The sequence below is a fragment of the Zootoca vivipara genome, chromosome 16 (assembly GCF_965207765.1).
Source record: "Zootoca vivipara chromosome 16, rZooViv2.hap1.1, whole genome shotgun sequence".
Taxonomy (NCBI): Eukaryota; Metazoa; Chordata; class Lepidosauria; order Squamata; family Lacertidae; genus Zootoca; species Zootoca vivipara.
The window spans coordinates 19,708,102-19,732,897 of record NC_142599.1 but is presented as its reverse complement, the minus strand read 5'-3'; the positions used below and the strand labels follow the sequence as shown (position 1 = coordinate 19,732,897).

The 24,796-nt window shown below is 49.8% G+C and overlaps 1 protein-coding gene across 1 annotated transcript in view; it reads left to right on the top strand.

Moving 5' to 3' along the window:
- TBC1D10A (TBC1 domain family member 10A) overlaps nt 1-7,133 on the top strand; it is a 38,284-nt gene extending 31,151 nt beyond the window's left edge. The window contains exons 6-9 of the mRNA XM_035098031.3: nt 120-185; nt 1,157-1,346; nt 2,788-2,942; nt 4,916-7,133. Of these exons, the coding sequence (XP_034953922.3) occupies nt 120-185; nt 1,157-1,346; nt 2,788-2,942; nt 4,916-5,308 (804 nt within the window). The 3' untranslated portion in view covers nt 5,309-7,133. The remainder of the gene's footprint in view (nt 1-119; nt 186-1,156; nt 1,347-2,787; nt 2,943-4,915) is intronic.
- The last annotated feature ends 17,663 nt before the right edge of the window (nt 7,134-24,796 follow it).

Below are 24,796 nucleotides of genomic sequence, written 5' to 3'. Positions count from 1 at the left end.
GTGTTAAATCAGTCTGCACAGGGACCACTTTGAATGCACTCTAGAGCTATGTTGCTCCAATCAGCTCTGTTCTGTGCTGCAGAGTGATGCCTTTCCTTCTTTTTGCTTTTTGCCCTCAGCAAGCGTTCTGGTGCCTTGTGCAGATCTGCGAAAAGTACCTTCCTGGCTACTACAGTGAGAAGCTGGTGAGTGACTGGAGCAATCCTGAATGCCCCTTTTGGGAGAACAGGGTTGACACTGCCTGGCGACTTCGTCGATCCTCAGTCTGTGTTGCCCCTTGTAGAATTCAGCAGGGAGGAGGATGGGGACATAGAATAATATAATTGTAGAGTTGGAGGAGGCCGCAAGGGTCATCTAGTCCGGACCTCCGCGATGCAGGAAGCACAGAATCCCTGACAGAGGGCCGTCCAACCTCTCTTCAAAAACATCTTATGAAGGAGAGTGAGGGAATCCGTTCCACTGCCAAACATCTCTCACCATCGGAAAGTTCTTCCTAATGTTTAGGCGGAATCTCCTTTCTTTTCATTTGAATCCGTTAGTTTGGGTCCTCTGCTCTGGAGCAGCAGAAAACCAGCTCCCATCTTCTATAGGACAGCCCTTCAGATATTTGAAGATAGCTGTTGTATCACCTCTTAGTCCAGGCTTCCTCAACTTCGGCCCTCCAAATGTTTTGAGACAATTCTCATCATCCCTGACCACTGGTCCTGCTAGCTAGGGATCATGGGAGTTGTACGCCAAAAACATCTGGAAGGCCGAGGTTGAGGAAGCCTGTCTTAGTCTTCTCTTTCCCCAGGCTAACCACACCCAATTCCCTCAACCTTTCCTCATAAGCATGCTCGGTGGTAGAGCATTGCTGTTGCAAGCAGACAGTCCCTGGTTCAATCCCCTGGGGCTGGGGGGGTGGGGTGGGGGAGACTGAAATGCCAGAGAGGTGCTGCCAGTTTAGTGTAAACAGCCCGGAGCAGCATGGGCCCAGTGGCCTGACTTGGTATAAGGCATCTCCCTACTTTTCTTTCTGCTTTCAACCCGTCATGTGACCAGTAGGGAGTCGTGTGACCAGCAGGAATGGAGCATGTGGTGCTTTGACAAACCAGGCCTTTTCTTATCCCTTTGACCCAAGTTCCCTCCCTCCCTCTCTCTCTCTCTCCATGTGCAGGAGGCCATCCAGCTGGATGGGGAGATCCTCTTCTCTCTCCTGCACAAGGTCTCCCCTGTAGCCTACAAGCATCTGAGCAAGCAGAAGATTGACCCCATCCTGTACATGACGGAGTGGTTCATGTGCGCCTTCTCCAGGACATTGCCCTGGAGCTCCGTGCTGCGTGTCTGGGACATGTTTTTCTGCGAAGGTACCGTCTTGGGTGGGGCCCTTGAATCGCGTTGCTAACTGGAGAGAGTGAGGCGCACTTGGCTGCATTAGGGTGAGGGATAATCCCAGCTCATCCTCCTGCCTCTGGCTCCACAACCATAGAGGGGGGTCTTTTTATGCCCGGGCTGGGGAAATCTGTTCCCCCCCACCCCCCTGATATCACTGGACTCCAGGAGTAGCCAGCATCACTAGTGGTCAGGGCTGATGTGAGTCCACGACCATTTGGAAGGCCACAGCTTCCCTGTCTCTGTATTTTAAGCCCACTGGAGAAAGTTTCTTTCTGGAACGGGCTACTGTTCCCAGGTTCCTTGATAACAAATTTGTCCTACTTTATATATAGCAGGCTCTTCCCATTTTTGCCTCTGGCCCTCCCTAGCTCTGGAAAGTGGCCCCCGGAAGGTTGTCCCATATCTGGGTAGGTCACATAAGCGTGAGGGTCTCCTAAAACTGCAGATGTCGGGCAAGCAGCATTCTCTATGCCAAACTTTCATCTTCCACTTTGGGAGAATCCATTTGTGCTGAAATGCTGCCTCCTGCTGGCAATTGGCATATATGCATCTTTATATTGAGGAATCCCAGAACTTTATTCCCAGATTGTGTACTATCTGGATGGCAGCAATATGCAGCATGTTTGATCCTTGTATCCACACTGTGGGGTCTGTGTGTGAGAGAGATCCAAGATCACCAAGAGACTTTGTAGCTGAGGACGGGGGGCATTTCAACCCACACCCTTTGGCTCAAAATCTAACACTCTCTTTCCTTCCACTACACCACACTGATGGCTCTTCTCTTAAATGTAAAGCCATACTTCCTTTCACTTGAGGAAGAATGGGAAGGTAGAAGACCCCCTCTGCATGTTGAGCGTGTGTTGATCAGGTGGCATTGGACATTTCCTGCTGAGGAAGGTGACCACCAAGCCTAGATAGGCCCAGTTTTTTACCAGCATAACAGAGCTTGGGCCAATTCTGTCTCTGAGGCAGGGGTGGGGAACCATTTTTCAGCCTGAGGGCAGCAGTTCCTTGTGTCCAACCTCAGGCGGGGCCTGAGGCAAAAGTGGGCAAGTCTCACCTTTGTATAGTGCACACACACCAAAGTCAGAGAGTTCTCTAGACACCCCTCTCCATCCCCCATCCAGGCATCAGCACCTGGAGGGGGTGCAGCAGGATCTGTAAGGCAATGTGGCTTAGGGAGGGTGTGTGGCCCCTGAGGCAAGTCCTGAGAGCCCAGGTTGAGAGGCCTGGGGGTGGCCCTATCCGGCCCCCAGGACTGAGACTTCTACATGCCTGTTTTCAGGGTTATAAAGCAGGACAGAAGTATTCTAAATGAATTGGGAGGGGCAGGTAGGTTGACTTGTATTCTGCCTCTTGATGACTGTTCCACACCATTGATAGTTAACTTGACAGCCTGCTCTTCTTTTCCAGGAGTCAAGATTATATTCCGAGTGGGTCTGGTGCTGCTGAAGCACACCCTGGGCTCTTCTGAGAAGCTCAAGTCCTGTCAGGGGCAGTATGAGACAATGGAACGGCTGAGGGCCCTGAACCCCAAGATCATGCAGGAGACTTTCCTTGTGCAAGAGGTAAGGCGGGAGTGGGGGCTGTTCAATGGGTTTCCTCACTGCACGTTGCTGTAAGTTGGTCACCTGATCAGACTGAAGGAGTCACTTTTCCCCCAGTGCAACTCATAGCACTGATCGCTGCCACAGTCCCCCCAAGTCAGTAGGCAGCCACACCAGCTCAGAGTTCCCAAAAAAGGCCCAACTTGTGGTTCTGGAGAAGCGCAGCCAGAACTGGATTTCCCTGAGATTCGTGGCAAATGTGCTGCGTTTGAACTGCTACTTCTCTTTCAAAAAAAACAACAGATTTGACTATACCACAAGCTGTGTCAGTTGAAGCATTGTGTGTCTTTCCAGGCTACACAGAACTCTTTGTCAAGCTTAGTGAACTAGAATTCTGTGTCACATGGGCGTGTTGTTTAGTTTTTTGTTTTGCTCCTGCTGAAACAGTCAAGAGTTGGAAATCCTTATGGATCTACTGCAGATCATCCCAAGATGTTCAGGTAGATCCAAGTCTACCTTCTGCCCACCCCTCACCTGTTGTTGTTGTTGTTGTTGTATGTTAGCTCAACTGGTAGAGCATGAGATTCCTTAATCTCAGGGTCTTTGGTTTGAACCCCACGTTGGGTGAAAGATTCCTGCCTTGCGGGGGGTTGGACTAGCTGACCCTTGTGGCCCCTCCCAACTCTGCTGATTCTATGATTCCTTCAGCAGAAGGTCCCAGAGTGTGTAAAAGTAATATGAAACACAGCCCATGCATGCCTGAAGGTTCAATCTCACTGTGCGCACCTGCTTCTAGAGTCTTGCCTGAAGCCTTGGAAAAGCTGCCAGCCAGAACTCACTATAATGGGCTAGGCAGACCAATGGGGTACTCTGCAGAAGGAAACTTTATTCCTGTTGGGATGTTGATGTGTTCAAGGCAACATTGCCCTCTGCTGGAATAGCTTTTTTATAACTGGTTTACAAAAGGGCAAAGTAGAGTCTTTCCTGGTTGCCACTGTGCTGTGCTATACAGGCAGCCCTTGCTTTTTGCCTTAACTGTTCAAGAAGCACAAAGTGTAATCAGTATTCTGCAGGGGGTTGTATCCCGAAGATTAGTCACTTGTATATTAGTGACTCTCCTAGGCAAGGGGCAGCTAACCTTGTAACCATGGGACAAATCTGGATCCCCAATAGTTCTTTTGTGACCTGAAACTCCACCCTCTAGTTTATTTATACCTGACTGCTCCTATGGGTACCCGACTACTGTAATTTGAAAAGATTGCCGTGAACGCCGCCCCCCCACTCCAGACCCTCCAAATTCGTCCATTAAAAATAATTGGCCACACCTACTTTGACATGCGGCCCCTGGGGTGGACTCAAGTTTAGGGTCCCCCACTTGCAATAGGCTCTTTAGCTTCCCTCCTTAAAGAGAGGTGGAGGGAGGTGGGCCCTGTTTTCAGTCCCAGGTGTTCCCAGGGCAGAAGGAAACCCCCTCTCACTGAGGTGAGCAATGTGTGGCAGAGATCTCGCTTCTGGAAACTTAAGAGAAGGCACAGACAGTTCAAGAAGATAGGCACTCTTTCATCTTTTGAGTAAGCCTGTGCACTTGGTACCTTTCAAAATTCAGCTTGCGTCTTGAGAGCAGAAGTAAACATTTGTTTGGTTTTTATTGAATGGAAGTTAATGTGTGGATATTGATGCATTTCCACGTTTAAGAAGCTGAACCTGGTGGATATTTGGGGAGGGGGACAGAATACCAGTGGTGCCTCGGTTTACAGAACTTTGCTTCAGGATGAGAACAGAAATTGTGTGATGGCGGCACGGCAGCAGCTGGAAGCCCCATTAGCTAAAGTGGTACCTCAGGTTAAGAATGGACCTCCAGAACGAATTAAGTTCTTAACCCGAGGTACCACTGTACCCTTAAACTTTGGGTTCCTCTGTTCTGTACCATCTTCTGGCATGATGCCCAAGGATGAACTGGCTATTGATGTATTAATTGTTTGGTCCTCCTTTAGATCATAGAGTTGCCAGTGACAGAGCGTCAGATAGAGAGGGAGCACCTGATCCAGCTGAAGAAGTGGAAAGAGACCCGCGGGGAGCTGCAGTGCAAATCCCCTCCCCGCTTCCACGGTGCCAAGGCCATCAGTGACGCCGAGCCCTACTCCCGCAAAGCCCTGGAGCCCTCGCCCTCCATCATCTTGCCCCCCGGCACCACACTTTCACCCAAGGGCCGCAAGACCAAACCGCCGAAGGGGAACAAGAGAGGCGGCCAAGGGAAGAGCACCCCGGTCAACGGCCCCATCCCCGAAGAAAACGGGACTCGGACATTGCTGGAGCCAGAGTCCTCTCTCCTCCACCAGTCCAAGGAGAGCCTCAGCTCTCAAGAGAGCGAGGACACTTACCTGTAAACTGGGTGGCTGAACTCCACACCACCACCACCACCCGGCCTGCTCTGCCACCTGTCTTAGTAGCCTCTGCAGCCAGAGGGAGCCAGCGACCCATGGGTGGGGTGAGTGGGTAGCTGAGATTCTGAGGATTTCTGCTGTTGCACTCAAGGTGAGGTAGGACTGCAGGGGCTCTCTAGCTTGATCTTAACTGTATGCAGCAGTGCCCCCCGGTGGCCCGGAGGTGAGGCACAACAAGTGCACCTCTCGTGTCTCCCGTGGGAAAGGCTAAAGCAAGAAGCTGCTGTTCTGCCTTCTGTTGCAAAGTCTTCACAGGATGGGGCGGGGCGCTGCCCTTGCTGTGCACCTGCAGGGTTTGGTGTGTGAGGATCATGCAGGTATAGATACAGGTTTATTTCCTGCTACGCACTCAACATCATTGCTTTGGCAATGTATCTGTTCTGTGGGGAATTGGCAGGAGCCAGGCTGGCTGGCTGATGGTGGCCCTCTCTGTTCCAGCGGATGGAACTTGCATCCATTCCCTGGCTCTCTTGGCCTATTAGCCACCTGTCACTCTTTATTCGCGCAATCAGGGTTGCAGTCGAGACTTTGCCTCTTACAGGACCTGCATTCCAACCTCGATCATGGGAGCAGCTGTGTGCTCTCTATCGTTTTGACATTCCCTTCTCAACATCCCCCTCTGGGCCTTCTTCCCTTCCCTTTGGGTTCCTCACATCAGCTGATGAAACTCTTCCTTCTACTGCCCAAGCATTGCGGGTGCCTGCTGGTGGCCCTGACGTGGATCTGGAAATCCTTCTGCTCCTGGAGGGCCCGATCTCTTCCCCTCCTACCCCAGTGTCTTCTGCCCTGTACGCCAAAGCAATCGGGTGACCTGTTCTATGCATCCATGGTTGAGTTTTGTGAAGGTCAGAGAACTAACAAGTTCACCTTCCCTTGCTGTCTTGACCAAAATTCTCAAAAGGGTTTTCCATGCTGGAATCGGGAGTACTGAAATCACCATTCACTTTTGGACCAATTTTCTTTATACTGTAGAAGGAACTGCTGCAGAAATGTGTTAGCTTTTGCTGCGTCGTGTGTGCCATTTGGGCCCTTGAGCATTGGCTTGAGCTGATGCCCAGCTCTGCCGGTGACGCCCTGGAAATTGAGGCAGCTTGTTTCCAAGGCATTAGTCACTTCCATTGTCCACCCTCTCATTCTTCAGAAGGCTGCCCTGGTCCTTCACCTACAACCTCCCCCAGTTGATGGAATTAAAGCTGAACCCTGAATGGCCAGAGAGAAGGGACTGAGCAGCACCCATTGGTTGCTGCCTGTGGCCCTGCCTCCCAACTGATACGGTGCTGTTCATGGAATGGTTGGTTCCGAAATGCAAAACCCCTGCCACTGTTCATTTTCTCTCTAACCCCTTTGCAGGCTGAGGTTGAACCTTCCCTGTTCTTGAAGGCTCCCATGGGCAACAATTTAATTCCTGGCCAAAGCAAAAAAATTGGGAGACTGCAGTTTATTAAGAAGGCTCAATGAGAGGCCCCTCCCTCCTCTCCACAGGCCCCCTTTCATTCCTTCAACACAGATCCGTCAGGATGGGGTGACGCAGTGGCACTTGAGGCCATCTTTTCTGATCGCCGACCTCATCTGCACAGTCCCATCCCAGGGGGTTGTGTGTCCAGGTTGGGTGGGGAGGTGGGGGCTTGCCTTCCTTCTCCCCCAGTGCTAGATTGTTACTGATGGGTCTGGAGTTATTTTTGTGCATTTTTTTTTAAAAAAAACAGGAAATCATTAGCTGAAAGTGTTTTCTACAAAAGGCAAAATAAAACCAGAATTATGTAAATGGTCTGCATTGTCTGAGTGGCTTTCTGTTGGGTATTGGGGGGGGGGACTGGACGGTGGCGGTTAAAGAAGTGAGTATTTGGTAGCCGCCTGGCAAGTAGTCTTTGCAAGTGTCTTTGGCAGCTGAGCCTGCAACCACTTCTATAAATTCCGTTTCGATTTTCTCCTCACTGGTCTTTGCTGCAGAAAAGCCCACCCTGTGGGTTGCTTTCCTAAGCATCTTATGTCATGGGTAGGCAAACTAAGGGCCAGGGGCCAGATCTGGCCCAATCGCCTTCTAAATCTGGCCTGCTGAAAGTCCGGGAATCAGCGTGTTTTTACATGAGTAGAATGTGTCCTTTTATTTTAAATGCATCTCTGGGTTATTTGTGGGGCTTGCCTGGTGTTCTTACATGCATAGAATGTGTGCTTTTATTTAAAATGCATCTCTGGGTTATTTGTGGGGCATAGGAATATAGTCCGGCCCCCCACAAGGTCTGAGGGACAGTGGACCAGCCCCCTGCTGAAAAGGTTTGCTGACCCCTGATCTATGTATACTGCTTGTTGACTTAGTGGCCATCATTGGAAAGCAGGTTACTCGTTTTATGGCATCCATGTTAACGTGACCTTAGAGTCTAGACTGAGCCTGGGACTTTTGGGGGGGAATTAAGCTCTGTCCCTTCACCTTTGATCTGTTTTGAAGCTCCAGCGACGTGTTTAGGTAGAAAGGGGCTGCTTTCTCCTTGTCTGCCGAATTCCACTCACATTTTAATCCTTAATCCAGAGCAGCGGGGCGTCAAAAGTGACATTCTGCTAAGGAAGTGAGTGAAGGGTTGGTGGAGGAGTTCCCTGGAATCTGGCTAAATACATGTATAGGCTATTCTGTAACTCACATGTGTTTCATGCTAGTAGATCATTTTCCCACCCTCAACCAGCTGGCTGTTGGTTTGTGTGTGTCTGTGTTTTTTAATTTAAGAAATGTTTTCTGACTCCTGCACCAGGAATCATTTGTAGAGCTAACACTCTTGAGACAGGGTGTGTTTCCCCACGCAGTTAATCATGCTGCAACATCTCCACTTGCTAGATTTGTTGAAAGCACTTTGTAAGGCAGCAAGCAAAAATATTGAGCGTTTTTGCAGAGCCTCGACAGTTAAGCAAAAAAAGCAAAGGGTTTTGCACAAACCCTTCCTTGGTTTCCCCTGCCTTGTACTCTCAGTAAACTCTTTAGTTAGGGCTTGGAGAGAAAACCTGTGCCCTTGTAGAATCTGGATAGGGAAACCTCTTTGCTACCTCCACACACCCTGGGTAGGGTTGATAGTGAAACAAGTTTCTCTCTCTCATAACACGAAAACTTGTGGCCATCCAATGAAGATGAATGTTGCAAGATTCAGGACAGGTGAAATAAAGCAGTGTTTCCCAACCTTGTGCCTCCAGATGTTTTGGGACTACAACTCCCATCATCCCTAGCTAGCAAGACCAGTGGTCAGGAATGATGGGAATTGTAGTCCGAAAACAGCTGGAGGCACAAGGTTGGGAAACACTGAAATAAAGGACTTCACACACACACACACACACACACACACACACACACACACACACATTGTGGAACTCACTTCCCCAGGAGCCAGGGATGACTACCAACTTGGAGGGCTTCTTGGAGAGAAGGGATAGTGATGGCTACTAGCCCTGATGGCTGTGCTCTGCATCCATGGTCAGAGGCAATAATGCTTCTGAATACCAGCTGCTGGCAGCCACAGAAGGGGCAAGTGCTCAGGTCCTGCTTTCTGGTTTCCCACTGGGGCATCTGGTTGGCCATTGGGAGAAGAGGATGCTGGACTAGATGGGCCATTGACATTTTCAAAATGCTGAGCGAGGTGTCTTCAGAAGCCCCTCATGCTGCACTGTGAAGTCAACTGCCCATCAGATGAACAGCAATGCCTACAAACAAGCCTGTCAGCTGTGCCAAGTTTTTACCTGCTCCATACCTGACATATGACATTGGGTGGTTGTAGGACAGAGGACCATGGACCTTGTGAGTCTGGCAAGGCTAATTATGCCTGCAGTTCACCCCCAAATGTTGGACTCCAATTCCCATCAGCTGCAGCTTGCATGGCCCGATGGTCAGGGATGATGAGAGTTGTAGTCCAACAACATCCGGAGGTCCCCGACATCTTGCGTTAAGAGCAAAATCCCTGGTGGAAAATCCCGGCAGTAAGAACTACTTCTGCGTGGGCACCTTCAAAAAGACAGTTCTCTGATCAACAAAACTCGACTTGTGAGGATGGCTGGTTAATATGAAGCTGGAGATGAAGATGCGATGTGGCAAACGGGTAAATCATTGAAGGGATTTGCCCATCCATTTTTTCTGCTTGACCCCGATGCCTTGTGTGATGCTAGCTTTCAAAGTTAAGGGCATGGGTTTCGGATGAAGTGTTCTTTGAGGTTTGGGCCTGCATTCTGAAGCCCCCTCAAAAAACATTACCATTGGTCTCATGCAATATTGGCTTTATGCTTTGGAGAAAAGGCTAGTGAGAAGTGACATGACAGAAGTTTATAGAATTATGCATCGGCTATGTACAGGGTGAGAGGATCTTTAAGGTCTCCTGGTCCCAAGTTGTATTGGGCTTTTATACACCAAAACCAGGACCTTGAACTTAGCCCAGTATGTAAGCTTGAAGTAAGTGACTCACTACATATGTTAGTATTTGGGAGGTCAGTTATAAGTCCATGGTTGTTTGGAAGGTTACTTGGGAGATGAATGCAACTCTGCCTGCTGTTCAAGGACAAGCCTTAGTGAGGAAGCTAGGGTCACTGGACTCAAAATCTTGAAGAAGCCATCACTTCAGGACTTAGCCATGATCTAATAAGAAGAAATTCCTGGCTGTAATCAGCAACCCGGTTTCTCCAAAACTCCCACCCTTTTGGATGTTCCCCATCAAGGGTGAAAACATGAAGCAAATCTATCACACCAGCAATACTGACTGCAGCTTTGGCGATGCATTGCAGACCTACAACCTGCTCTCTGCTAGCAGTTTAGCATTGTGGTCCAGCGAGATTTGCGTCAATACGGTGGTACAAAAGAGACCGAAAGACATTACAATCATTATCTTCTTCCAAAGACTAAACACTATGCTAGATAGACATCCAAAAATGGCATTTGGAGGATATCGTCTGTTGACTCTTGAGATGATGAAATTGCAAAGCAGCTTGCAGACTTAACATACAGAGAACAAGAAGAACATACGTTTAGTGAAGATTGGAAAATGTCTATTGAATATATGGGGGGAAATTGTGTACACTTGAAAACATTGGCAGCATTAAGATAAATTCAACAGTGTAAATAAGTTTTGATGGTTGTAATCGGTGCTTTTTTTTTCTGCCCCCTCCCTTCTGGTTCTGTTGTCATTATCTTGAAACTGGGTAACTCCTCCCTAAGCTGTTCAGCTTCTGTCTCTACTTCTGAACACACTGTGGACAAGGGGAGCGACTCTTCCCCCTCCAGCTCTCCATTGGAGAGAAGCTGGTCTGCCATAGAATGTATTCCCCAGTCCTTGTCTTCAGAGAATTCCCTGACACCAGGCAGATTTCCTCGACATTTGCGATGACTTCCTCTGTGGAAGATGCACCTTGGCTGAAAGCTGCCCTTGTCACAAGACCCGCTTTCCGTACCTTTCTGACAGTTGAGAAAGCATTCTCTCACCTGGCAGAGTTTGGATGACGAGGGTTAGCAGCACATGGAGAAGCTTTGCAGTGATGCCAGCAGACAGGTTGGAACAGGAAGGAGGCATCTGCAAGAGATAGGTTTTGGGGGGGGGAAGTACTGTAATTTAGCGTCAGTCCAGGCCTGCGGAGCTTGTGGTGTGTCATGTGCATAAAAAGAGACAGAGGGAAATCCTGCAAGTTGCATCATGTCCGGGAAAATTGCAAGCAAAAAATGGGTCTATTAGGAGAGGTGGGCACAAAAATGCTGGTGAATTTTCACTAGGCCATTGAAGAAAATTTGCAAGCTGATGCAGAAATGTGGTGAACTCAGGTTAAGATTAGGAAAATGGGAAAGTGAGAGAAATCCACAGTGTCGGATTCACCCAGCCCTAGCTGGAAGAGGAAGGTGTTAGACCTGGTGCCAGGCTTCCTGTTATCACAAGAGGAACTTGACGGCCAAGGTGGTGCAGTGGTTAGTGTGTTGGACTAGGACCCAGGATTGAATCCCCACTCAGCCATGAAACTCACTGAGCAACATTGGGCCAAGTCACTCACTCCCAGCCTAAACTACCTCACAGGGTTGTTGTGGGGATTAAATGAGGAGGAGGAGGAGAATAATTATGTAAGCCACCCTGAGCTCCATTGAGAAAAATGTAGAATATAAATGCAATAGACAGATAGATAGCACTCTCCCCTCCTGCGGTTCCTGATGTTGGAGTCAGAATGTAGCCATAGCAGCTGGTAACCACTGACAGCCTCCTTCATGAATCTGCCTAACCACCTTTTAAAGCCATCCAAGTTGTTGCCCATCGCTACCTCTTGTGGGAGTGAGTTTCACAAGGTTCACCTATGTGCTGTGCGAAGGAGACCCTTTATTTTGTCTGTCCTGAAATTTCCAACACTCAGTCTTTCTCTTGAGGTGTGGTTGCCAACGTTCCCAGATGTGGTTTGGAAGGAATGAATGCAGAAAACATCAATTATCTCCATAAACAACAACAAGAAGCCATTGAGAACCCTCTTGCCATTCTCACATGTCTGGGCGTTGCATTAGCACCTAGAAACCATTAGCCTTTAATGAAAACAATTGTTTTTCAGAAGCTTTCAGCTACTTATTTAGAGAAGATGCTCATTAGGAAGCACAACATTCTTAAGTTTAGCTTTTCCTCACTCCTGGAAGCATCTTCTCGTGCTCACAGTCATAGCTGCTAAAGGATTTTTTCTTTTTCTTTACTTAAGGTTGATGAGGGCAATACTGATCTCAAAGAATCCGCCCTGAGCCAGCAGGAATCTTGAGAGGAGACAGAGTTGGGTGTGTCCCAGGTCACATCTTTGCCCCTGGAAATGTTGAGGGGCAGAAAGCAGGGAGCCAAACAGCAGGTGGCGCCAGAGCCCAATGGCAGGCCAAAGCAACTCCTCATTGCCTTGTCCCCATCCTTGGCCCTGCTGAGTTCTACAGGGACAACCCTGAGGAGGAGGAAATGGATAGACAGGCCCACCCCCTGGGCTGGCTAAGTAGGCAGGCAGGCAGGGCAGAGTCCCATTTGCCTTCTCTGAACATGACACAACTTAAGCCTGGCGTAGGAAGCAGGTCCATGCCAAAAGAGTGTCTCACTGAAAGTGGGGACGAATGATGTAATTTCCCCCATTCATCAGTTTGTTTTGTAGCAGAAGAAAATCTTTAATAAAAGCGTGGCTTGTTTGTTTTTTAAGTGGATAAGACAAATTCATGAAAGCTATCAATGACTACTAGCCATAAAGGTTTCACTCTGCTTCTTCCATGGTTGGAGACAGCGAAGCTTCTGAATGACAGTTGCTTGCATAGTAATAATAATAATAATAATAATAATAATAATAAATTTATTATTTATACCCCGCCTATCTGGCTGGGTTTCCCCAGCCACCCTGGGCGACTACCAACAAAATATTAAAAATACAATAAAACATCAAACGTTAAAAACTTCCCTAAACAAGACCAGATGTCTTCGAAAAGTCAGATAGTTGTTTATTTCCTTGACATCTGATGGGAGGTATGTATATTGCTGTATGTGTGTGAGAGGTCATGCATTTAAGCTCTGGGTAGCAAAGCACAGACAAATTAGCAAATTCGTATGTCTGTGTGAAATTCCAGAGGGACCGTCCTCTTAGGCTGCAATAATGGATTGCTTTGGAGTCATCTCAGCACCAGGTGGGGGGGGGGAAATTGCACCGCAACCCCCTGACCCACCCTGTCTTGTATTTTGCCAGAACAAAGGTGATACCCCAGGAGAACTTTTGCCCTCGGATCCTGCTTACAGGCCTCCAAAGGACATCTAGTTGGCCACTGTGAGAAAAGGATGCTGGACTCGATGGGCCTGATCCTGCAGGGCTCACCTTAGGTTTTTTGAATAGATTAAAACTTACGGTTGGACTTGATGATTTCCCAAGTATTATGTTTCAGGTTTTTTTTTTTTACAGCATACACACACACAAAGAGAACTTAAGAGAGCTGAGGGGGAAATGATGACATTTGCTATGACGACCTCTGCAACCTCAAAAGTGGGAGTGCCTCGACACAAAAACTTCAAAGGGAGGTTCTGGGATAGAAATGCTGAATCAAAAAATGTGTCAGCAAATTCCGCTCTTTTCAGTTTGTGATTTAATCAGGGCTGCTTCTGACCTTCTTTCCCCCCACAGAAGTGTTAGATTAGCAAAGGGTAAAAAAGAAAGGCAGCATTGTCAAACGGGACACTGTTGTCATGATTAGATCACAGTCTTATCTTGCTTTCTGTGGGGCTCCAGTTACCCTTTGGATTGCAGTCTTATCTTATATTGTAGTCTTATCAAGTTACATGTGGTCTTTTGCACATGGTCCAACTGGTTTCGAAGGGACAAGTCTTTCCCCTTTTTAATGCTCCCTGGTTTTGTTTTTTTCCCCAAATTTTTTTTTTATAAACACATTTAAAGTAAAAAAAAACACTACAAACAATAATAACAATTCAAAAGAAAACAAACATTAACAGAACAAAACACAACAAAAAATTTTCATAGTCCTAACCTCTTCTCTAATCATTGTGTTGAGACTTCCTCGGATCCTCCTTACTGCAATTCATTACATACTCCACTATTACCGGTAGCAATTTCTACTTCATATCCCATTTTTACCTTATTCCAAATATATTTATACCTTACTCCATCCAAAACCTTTCTTCAACACAAAACTATTTTCTTAAGCTACAGCATTATATGTCCATCAAAAACCCTTTCTTATTACTCAATTTCAATACTGTTATTTTTCCACTGATTTCTTTCCCTGGTCCCGGAGTCTCCCGGTCAGGTCAGCTAATTCCATATATTCCATCATCTTCATCTGCCATTCCTCCACCGTCGGTATTTCTTGAGTCTTCCATTGTTTCGCTATCAAGATTCTAGCTGCTGTTGTGGCATATAAAAAGAATGTAATATCCTTTTGGGGTATTTCTCTCCCGACTAATCCCAATAAAAAGGCCTCTGGATTCTTTGTAAAAGTGTTTTTCAACGCTTTTTTCAATTCATTATAAATTCTTTCCCAGAAGTCTTTTATTTTGGCCAAGTCCACCACATATGATAAAAGGTTCCTTCCACTGCATTACATTTCCAACACTTATTGTCATGTGTATGGTACATCTTAGCTAATTTTACTGGAGTTAAATACCATCCATACATCATTTTCATAACATTTTCTTTCAGTACATTACATGCAGTGAATGTAATAGATTTTTTCCACAACCTTTCCCAATCCTCCATCATTATATTTTAATGCTCCCTGTTAAATCACCAAATCATTCCCATTCCATGCACCTCCAGTTAGTATGGGTTTCAGGGGTCAGCAAACTTTTTCAGCAGGGGGGCGGTAAACTGTCCCTCAGACCTTGTTGGGGGCCGGACTATATTTTTTTTGGGGGGGGGGAAATGAACGAATTCCTATGCCCCACAAATAACCCAGAGATGCATTTTAAATAAAAGGACACATTCTACTCATGTAAAAACATGCTGATTCCCGGACCGTCCGTGGGCCGGATTTAGAAGGCGATTGGGCCGCATCTGGCCCCCGGGCCTTAGTTTGGGGTTTTATCCAACAATAGGCCCCCTATAGAGACCTGTTGAAAATGATTGTCTAACTTCAGTCTGTTCTCTAAACTTGCAACCTTTCCCCATAGGGCACACCCTTCAACATTTCTGCAATGAAAATAGGGACGTCCTAAGGAAAAGCAGGACATTCTGGGATCAAATAAACCAGGACGGCTTCTGTAAATCCAGGACTGTGTCTGGAAAATAAGGACACTTGGAGGGTCTGAATCCATTTGGGTTTCTCTTTCCTGTGAAGGTGCGAACCTGGTTTGAGAGACAACCCACTAGTGACTAGACATTAGTGTTTTCTAACCAAGTGGATACATTTGCCCTTTGGAGGACGTCATAGAATCATAGAATTGTAGAGTTGGAAGGGACCCTGAGGATCACCTAGTCCAACCCCCTGCATATGGGGATCAAACCTGCAATCTTGGTGTTGTCAGCACCATGCTCTAACTGACTGAGCTATCCATGATGTGAACACAGATTAAAACCTCAGCACTGGAAACTCAAGGGGTGCCCAATGAATGGGAACGTGAGCCCAGGTTGTCGAGTCTGGGAAAGCTTATGCTATAATAAAAGTGCCCGTCTTCAAGGAAATCCCTAGCCTGCAGGAGGGTTGCTTTTGCTGCAGAAGTCTAATGCGGTGACCCCTCTGGAAATTGCTGCCATAAGGGAATGAATTATGTCCTGGTGGTGGCATCAGTCAGAAGGCAACTGGTTGATCATAGACAAGGGGATAAGGCGACACAAAGGTACAAAATCAATAAGTAACTCACTTTGGCTTAACCCCCTGGCTCCAGGTGATTAATGAGTGGCAGGGATTAGGAAAAAGAAGTTGGTTCAGAAGAAAATTGCAAAATAAGGATAGGGGATATTTTTCAGACTGGGGGCCACCTTTCTTTCTGGAGAGCCTCCCAGGGGCCACATGGCAGATGGAGCTGGAGGCAAGAGTGGGCGCAGCATTAGATGTAAATTCGTCCTTTGTACACTAGTTTCCATATGAATTCACATGCTCCTCTGTCCTTTATCCTTGCAAACAAAGGACATTCTTGAAAGGGTTGCCAGCTCTTCAGGTCTGACGTGAAGTCCCCAAGTTTGCCTGAACCCAGGGTCTGTGTTCCTTCGGAGGATTGAGACACAGTGGAGATTGTCACAGCTTGAAGAAATACGGTTTATTTACCTATTTACACCTCTGGGCTGCATGGAGGGAGTACAGATCTTACAGCATGGTTATTTCAAGAGGGGCTTGAACCTTGCAGCAGTACAGCCCTGGAGTCCAAGGCCTTTCTCCCAGGCAGCAAGCAGCCAGCCTGCCCAAGATGGATCCCAGTCTTTCTTCTCCTTTCTTCTTCCTGGCAGAGCACCTTGCTAAAAACTCTCTTTTCCTGTCACCTGTTAGGCACATAGCTGCCAAGTTATCCCTTTTTTACAGGGATTTTCCCTTATGCTGAATAGGCTTCCTCGCGAGAAAAGCGAAAACTTGGCAGCTATGGTTAGGCAGCCTTCCAATCCCCCAGTCTCTGTTCACACCTCAGGGCAAGGAGGGGCATCTCTCGCATTACCAATGGCCCTGTATTGTTTCTTGATGGTCCTAGCTTAGCCAGGTTGTTTTTCATAGGCTAGCCCAGGAATTCCTCTGCAGCTTGCATTTCTCCCTTCACATCCCAAATCAGGGATCCCAAAACTAAGGCCCGGGGGCAGGATGTGGCCCAATCGCCTTCTAAATCCGGCCCGCAGACGGTCCAGGAAGCAGCATGTTTTTACATGAGTAGAATGTGTCCTTTTATTTAAAATGCATCTCTGGGTTATTTGTGGGGCATAGGAATTCATTCATTTTTTTTTTCAAAATACAGTCCGGCCCCCCACTGCTGAAAAAGTTTGCTGACTCCTGTCCCAAATAATCAAAATCCTAGCATTTATTAATTTCTAGGGTTTAGCATACCCTCCAACATTTCTCCATAAAAATAGGGACGTCCTATACAACTACAACAACAACAATTTTATTATTTATATCCCACCCATCTGACTGACTTGCCCCAGCCCCATCAAACATTTAAAAACTTCCCTATACATTGCTGCCTTCAGATATCTTCTAAAGGTTGTATAGTTACTTATTTTATTGGCTCAGGGGTCTCATAGCACCATGCCCTCCAACATTTCTCCGATGAAAATAGGGACGTCCTAAGGAAAAGCGGGACAATCCAGGATCAAATCAGAAACTGGGCTGGCTTCTGTAAATCTGGGACTGTCCCAGGAAAATATGGACACTTTTGAAGAGTCTGTTTTTTGGGGGGTTCTCCCCCAAACCTATAGCAATAATTATTAAGACAACTGTGCATGCAGTTTGCAGCCTTCAGTCCAACCTAGCAGTTCGACTGCAAATTATAGAATACTCTGTGCTCTGTTGCAAGGATTGGGGGATGGATCTGTTGCCCTCCAAATGTTTTTGGACACATAGTTCAGTTGGTGGAACACAGGACTCTTAGTCTCAGGGTAATGGGTTTGAGTCCCGTGTTGCACAAAAGATTCCTGGATTGCAAGAGGTTGGACTAGATAACGCTCGTGGTCCTTCCCTTCGAAGACTCTGATTCTATGGTTCCAACTCCCATCAAGCTGAGTTAATTGTCTTAGGTAAATGGCTCCCTGTGAGGGACAGGGGATATCGCGAAGTCCCTCCCCTTCTGAGTTCCAGCCCATCCCCGAGCGCAGGGGAAAGCAGGGAGAGTTCCGTCTCAAGTGGGGAAGCAGGAAGTGGGGTCCGAGGCTCAGACAGGGTAGCGGAGCCAGCATCCCAGGTGGGACAGGAAGGGGGAAGCAAGGGGGGCAGACCTGTCCCCCCCAACTCCGGAATTGCGCAGAAAACGTAGGGGGAAGAGGATGGGTCTCCCCAAGTTGTTATGTTGGAGAAAAACGCGCCAAACGCCATTTGGAGGTTCTGATTCAAGCGGATAAGATGTGTCTCTGTAAATAGCACTGCCTTTAGCACTGTAAATATGCAGCACCAATAAAAAGATAAAATGCAGAGCTGTGTAGAGTCGTTACTCTGAAGTAGCCCACTCCAGCCACTGTGACAGCAACCTCCGAATCTTTTTTGGGGGCTACTTTGGGGTTGCCGGGATGAGCTCGCCAAAAGCGGAGAAATGGCGGCAGATCGCGGAGAAAGCCCAGCAGGACCTGCAGCAACTGGCGTTGCAGGCACAGGGGGAATTAAAGACGGCTAAGCAAGAAACGGAGAAGGTCAAGGAGGACAGGCAAAACCTTGCTGAACAGGTGAGAGCGCTACAGGAAAAAGAGCAGCAGTTAAGGGCGGTAGCGGTGGACCTCCAGAACAAGTTGGATGCAGAGAAAAACAAGGGAGGAGGGGGGCCCCAACTCCAAGTGCTGCCAGGAAGGAGAGCGGGGACCCTAGTAAGCAAGTTCAATGGAGATCCGAGGGAATATAATGGCTTTGAGACTGAGATCTTGTATGCCCTTGAGCTGCACCATGATGAGTTCCCTGATGATGCGCACAGAGTCGCGTTTATAGTGGAACACCTTACTGGGGCCGCTAGAGAGTGGCTTAGACCGTTAATCGCGGCAAAAAATCCTTGCATGAAGGATGTCAAACTATTTTTAGAGGCTTTAAAAGTAATGTATGCGTCTGATAGCCATATGGACCATACCAAAGAGGAACTGCATAATTTACGCCAAGGAAAAATGACAGTTCGCGAATATTGGGCGAAATTCACCATGCTGGTGCACAGACTGGGGTGGGAACTGCACTCGTCTCCGATGGAAGCTGCGTTCTATCTGGGGTTGCATGAGGATGTGAAAGATGAGCTCTCGAGAGGTCCAAAGCCCAGTAATATGGATCAGCTTAGCAAAGCGGCTCTGGCGGTGGGGGTGAGACAGGAATCCCGATGGAACGACAAGCAGCCAACGCGCGCAAAGCGAGTTTGGTTCCCACGGTCGCAGGAGAAGCCACTCCCCCAACAGCCATCCCAGGCCATGCCAGGGGCGGGCCAAGACCAGGAACCCATGGAAATTGATAGCGCGCGCGGACTTTTCAAACCCCAGCGGCGCCAAGATGCAAGGAGGGAAGGGGCGGGAACTGCTTTCTCTGCAACTCCCCTCAGCATCTCGTCAGAGACTGCCCACATCGCACGGAGTGGCAAGGAAAGGCGGGAACGGTTGTGCCCTCCCCCACGGACGCAGCACCACAGCAGGGAAACGAGACAGCCTGGCTGCAGGAGACAAGGGGCAGCAGCCAGGCGCAATCGGCAGACAACAGCCCCAGCCCACCCACCCGCACAGCGAGGAGCAGCGCCAGCCCACCCCCCCCCAGAGCAGGGGTGGTTCTAGAAGTGACACTAACGCTCCCTAATGGGTACCCCCTGACGGTTCTTGCCTTAATTGACAGCGGAGCATCTGCCAACTTCTTTTCGAGGGACTTTGCAGAAGCACACCAGATCCAGCTTCTGCAGCTGGACTTTCCCCTGCACGTCTCCACCATTGACGGCAGGGAGTTACTGGGAGGGGCCATCACCCATCAGACCCCCCCCATGAGAATGACGGTGGGACGGCACTCAGAGACACTGGCATTCAACGTCACCACCATCTCAGACCCCCCCCCATCGTCTTGGGCATGAGCTGGCTGGTGCGCCATGACCCCTCCATCAGTTGGCACCAGAGATGCATCACGTTTGGATCAGACTTTTGTCTGGAACATTGCATGCAGCACCAACCAGGGGAGGGGCCTCCAATAGCCACGGTGGCCACCATGCACGTCAAGGGGGGTGAGGCAATACCCAAGCCGTACTGGGACCTACAGGAAGTCTTCAGCGAAGCGGAATCCGACCACCTACCCCCACACAGGTCCTTTGACTGTCAGATCAACCTGGTGCCAGGGGCCACGCTACCCCCTGCCAAGCTGTACTCCATGTCAGACCAGGAACTGGAGGATCTGCGTGCGTTTATCGACAAGAACCTCAAGAGGGGGTTCATCAGAGAAAGCAAGGCAGCAGGGGGCAGCCCGGTCTTCTGGGTGGACAAGAAGGACACCCAACAGCGCCGCCTGGTGGTGGACTTCAGACGGCTGAACAACATGACGGAACCGGTGGCTTTCCCAATGCCCAGAGTGGACGATCTGCTGACAGCGGCACGCAGGGGCAAGATCTTCACCAAGCTCGACCTGAGGGGGACGTACAACTTGATCAGGATCCGGGAAGGCGATGAGTGGAAGACCACGATGTTCACGCCTCTGGGCTCTTTTGAATATCTGGTGATGCCCTTCGGTTTGCAAGGGGGCTCAGCATGCTTCCAGGCCTTCATGCACCACGTCCTGGGGTCCCTCCTCTTCAAGAACTGCTTGGTCTTCCTGGATGACATCCTTATTTACTCCACTGACCCCGAGCAGCATGTGAAGGATGTCAGGGAGGTGTTGCAGCGCCTGAAGGAGCACCACCTGTATGTGAAGCTGGAAAAGTGCAAGTTTCACACCAAGGAGGTGGACTTCCTGGGCTACAAGCTGTCAGACAAGGGGCTAGCGATGGACAAGGACAAGGTGCAGGCCATCCTGGACTGGCACAGCCCCAGGACGCGCAAAGATGCCCAACGCCTACTAGGCTTCGCCAACTTCTACAGGAAGTTCCTCAAGAACTTCTCGCGGGTCACGGCTCCCATCACTGACTGCCTGAGAGGCAAGCAGAAGTTCAGATGGACACCGGAGGCGCAAGCAGCGTTCGAAAGCCTCAAGAGGGTGTTTGCCTCAGACCAGAACCTGTTCCACGTGGTGCAGGATGCGCCCCTACGCGTTGAGACCGACGCTTCAGACAGAGTGGTGGGAGCGATCCTGCTGCAACTGGATGCCAACAGAGAGTGGAGACCCTGTGCCTTTTTCTCCAGAAAACTGACCCAGCCAGAGCGCAACTACACGGTGTTTGATAAGGAGCTTCTGGCGATCCATTCTGCGTTTAAACACTGGAGACACTTCCTGGTGGGTGCCAAGCACCCCATTCAGGTGTGCACGGACCACAAGAACCTGGAGTTCTGGAGGACAGCCAGGGTGCTCAACCAGCGACAAATACGGTGGGCAGAGTTCTTCTCGCATTTCAACTTCTCCATCCACTACATACCGGGGGAGCAGAATGTCAGGGCGGATGCCCTCTCCCGCAAGCCAGAGTACATGGAGGAGGAGTTGCCACCAGCACCACGACACGTGTTTCCCCCGTCGGCATGGTCCTGCGGAGCAGCAGTGGTGAGCGAGGCAGAACTCACAGCACTGACGGCAGCAGATGAGTTTGCCAACCGCATCTTCAGAGAGCTGCGAGGGGGGAGGGAGCAAGCAAAAGACTTTGCAGAACGCAGGGGGCTGCTTTTTTACAAGGGAGCCCTGTACCTGCCCACCAACCAGCTCAGAGGTAAGGTCCTCAAGCAGATGCACGACAACCCAACGGCGGGTCATTTTGGAAGGGACAAAACCACTCACCTAGTCATGAGACACTTCTGGTGGCCAGGGGTGCGGGAGGATGTTCGGGACTATGTAAGGGGCTGTGACACCTGCCAGCGAGCAAAGGTGGTCAGAGCAGCACCAGCAGGGTTGCTGGAGCCATTAGCCACACCGCACAGGCCGTGGGAAGTAGTGTCCATGGACTTCATCACAGACCTGCCTTCGTCCAGGGGCAAGACCGCAGTGTTGGTGGTGGTGGACCTTATGTCCAAAATGTGCCATTTTATACCGTGTGCCAGGGCGGTCTCTGCAGAAGAGACAGCCAAACTGTTTGTTGACCACGTATTCAGACTGCATGGATTACCTTTAAGAGTTATTTCGGATCGAGGCCGCCAATTTGTTTCCAGGTTCTGGCGGCGGCTCATGAACCTCCTGCAGGTGGAGGTCAGCTTGTCGACGGCTCGGCACCCGCAGACCAATGGACAGGCGGAGAGGGTCAACGCCATTTTGCAGCAGTACCTGAGACGCTACGTCAGCCAGAGGCAAACGGACTGGGTGGATCGCCTGCCACTGGCAGAATTTGCCTACAACAATGCGGTGCACGTCTCCACAGGGGTGTCGCCCTTTAAGGCCAACTACGACCTCAGATCTTTCCCAGAGAGGGAGGGGGAGGAGGAGGAGGAGGGCCCACAGGCAGAGGATTGGGCACAGGAACTGGAGACGGTGCACCAGCAGCTCAGAGAACACTTGGAGAGGGCTAAGGAAGCGTACAAGAAGGGGGCAGATCGCCACAGGCGACAGGGGGAGGTCATCAGGGTGGGGGACAAGGTGTGGTTGTCCTCGGAGGGCCTTCCCACCCAGACGGCTAGGCCCCTTCACGGTCACGCAACAGGTCAACCCGGTTGCCTTCAGGCTGGCACTGCCAGAGGACATGAGGGTGCACCCAGTATTTCATAGATCGCTGCTGTCGCCGTACAGGGAAAGCAGCAGGCTCCGAGGCAGCGAACAGACCCCCGAGGGAGGGGGGGAGAGGGGAGGCAGGGAGCAACTCAATGAAGCCACGGCCATCCTTGATTCACGGAGAGGGGTGGGAGGCCTGGAGTACCTCATGGCATGGGAGGATGCCCCGCCTTCCCAGAATGAATGGGTCCCAGCCACTCAGATACAGGAGGAATTCTTGGTGGAAGAATTCCACGCCCTCTTCCCACACAGGCCCAAGCCCTGGCACATGGAAAGGGAGAGGGAGGGGGAAGGGGAGGAGGTCACAGAGAGCAGTTCACCGTGGAGATGGGAAGCGGAGTTTGAGGACCCGGAGGAAGAGGTATGGGCGTCTCCGAGGTCCACCCCGTCAGAGGAAGAGGCAGACTGGCAGCGTATTTTTACCCCCACCAGCTCTGACGCCACGGACTTTTTGGGATTTCAGTCTTCTCAGGCGGAAGGAGGGAGCTCGAGGGATTGGGGAGAGGTGTTCACACCAACCGGCTCGGACAGCACAGAGTTTTTAGGCTTTCAGTCGTCACCGACGCCCTTGGAGCCCCTCGGGAGGTGTCTCTGTAAATAGCACTGCCTTTAGCACTGTAAATACGCAGCACCAATAAAAAGATAAAATGCAGAGCTGTGTAGAGTCGTTACTCTGAAGTAGCCCACTCCGGCCACTGTGACACTCCCCCATTGTTCTGCTGCTGCTGGACATCTGCCAGTCGCATGAGGCTTTGCCTTGCTCCTGTCTTGCTCTGAGGAAAGCCCAAGGGGGTCCTTGATTATTGATTGATTGATAGATTAAATATTACACCGTCCTTCATCCGCAGATCTCAGGGCAGTTAACAGCATAAAAATACAAGATAATAACACATAATACATAATAAAAACAAGAACAGAACAGAACCCTCCATACCACTGTTACAAGAATTCTAAGGTCTCAAATACAGAATAAATATTATTCATAAATCTACAAGGCAAACCCATACGTATTTAAACCACATGTCTGAAATAGTACAGGAGAGCAATCCTGAACCCAATTTGACTCTCCCAAATTGACCTCAAATATTTCTCTGCAAGGAGGAAGGAAATGGAAAAAGCTTTCTAATTGTCTTTGGACTGTAGGGGCTTACAGCAAATACAGCAAATACAGTCTGGCAAGTGTCTGTTAAGCTGAGCAAACTATCAATAAGTAAGAGATTAGGGAACTAAAGTATTTACCATCTCAAAGGAATGGCCAGGCTATGCAGAAAATGCAAGGAGAGAAGCAACACTCTCAAATTTCCTGTTGCTCGGTCCGACTCCCAGCTCCTGCCTACCTAGCAGTTCAAAAGCACATCAAAGTGCAAGTGGATAAATAGGTACTGTTCCGGTGGGAAGGTAAACGGCGTTTCCGCGCGCTGCTCTGGTTCGCCAGAAGCGGCTTTGTCATGCTGGCCACATGACCTGGAAGCTGTATGCCGGCTCCCTCGGCCAATAACGCGAGATGAGCGCCGCAACCCCAGAGTCGGTCACGACTGGACCAAATGGTCAGGGGCCCCTTTACCTTTAACCTTTGTTGTGGGTCTCTCCTACCTCCTTGCAAGGAGAGGAGGGAACTCTGTTGAAACAGGAAAATGAAGATCTGCCTTGCTTTCTATGGATCTTGCCGGCATCCATTCATCTCTGACTGATCATGGACTTAGAGGACTCAGTCCCTTGGGGAGTTGTTTTTCTATAACACCACCTCCCACAAACACATTTAGAAGGATATAGGATGTTAGTCAGTGCAAAGCCTGCTGGGTTAGGGAGCCAGGAGAGAACCTTTGTCAAGGCTCCCTCCCAAGCTCAGCTCCAGCACCTCTCAGGTGGGCACCATTGCCATTCTAAGAGAAAAAGGGGAAAGTTCATGGTGAGCTCTGGCACCTCTTTTTCTAGAAAAATATGGCTATCACACGGAAGATGGAGCGAGCTTGCTTTGTCCTCCTCTGGAGGGTAGGACCCAAACCAATGGCCAGGGCCATCTTAAGCATATCTGGCGCCCAGGGCCGGTGCGTCCATTTAGGCGGACTAGGCCATTGCCTAGGGCGCGAAAATGGAGGGGGCACTGCCGAGCCTGCCCTGCAATACACCCGCGCCGCCGCCGCCGCCCGCTCGCTCCCCGAGGAACTCACAGCGTCCCCTCCACAGGCGGGAGGAGTGCGAACCAAAAGGATAGCTCATCGCCCTCCCGCCCACGGAGGGGACGCTGTGAGTTCCCCAGCGGCTGCAGCGAGCAAGCGGCAAGCAAGCGCCCGCAGCTGAAGCCTTCAGCTATGGGCGCTGCTGCCGCCGCCGCTCCCTGCTGCCACCGCCGCTGAGGAGCTCAAAGCGTCCCCTCCACAGGCGGGAGGGCGCCGAGCTCCCCCCTTGGCCCACGCTCCTCCCGCCAATGGAGGGGACGCAGGGGCATCTGCGGTGTGCGTGCGTCATGGCGCATGCGCCCGGGGGGCGGCAGCTGTTTTTGTCTAGGG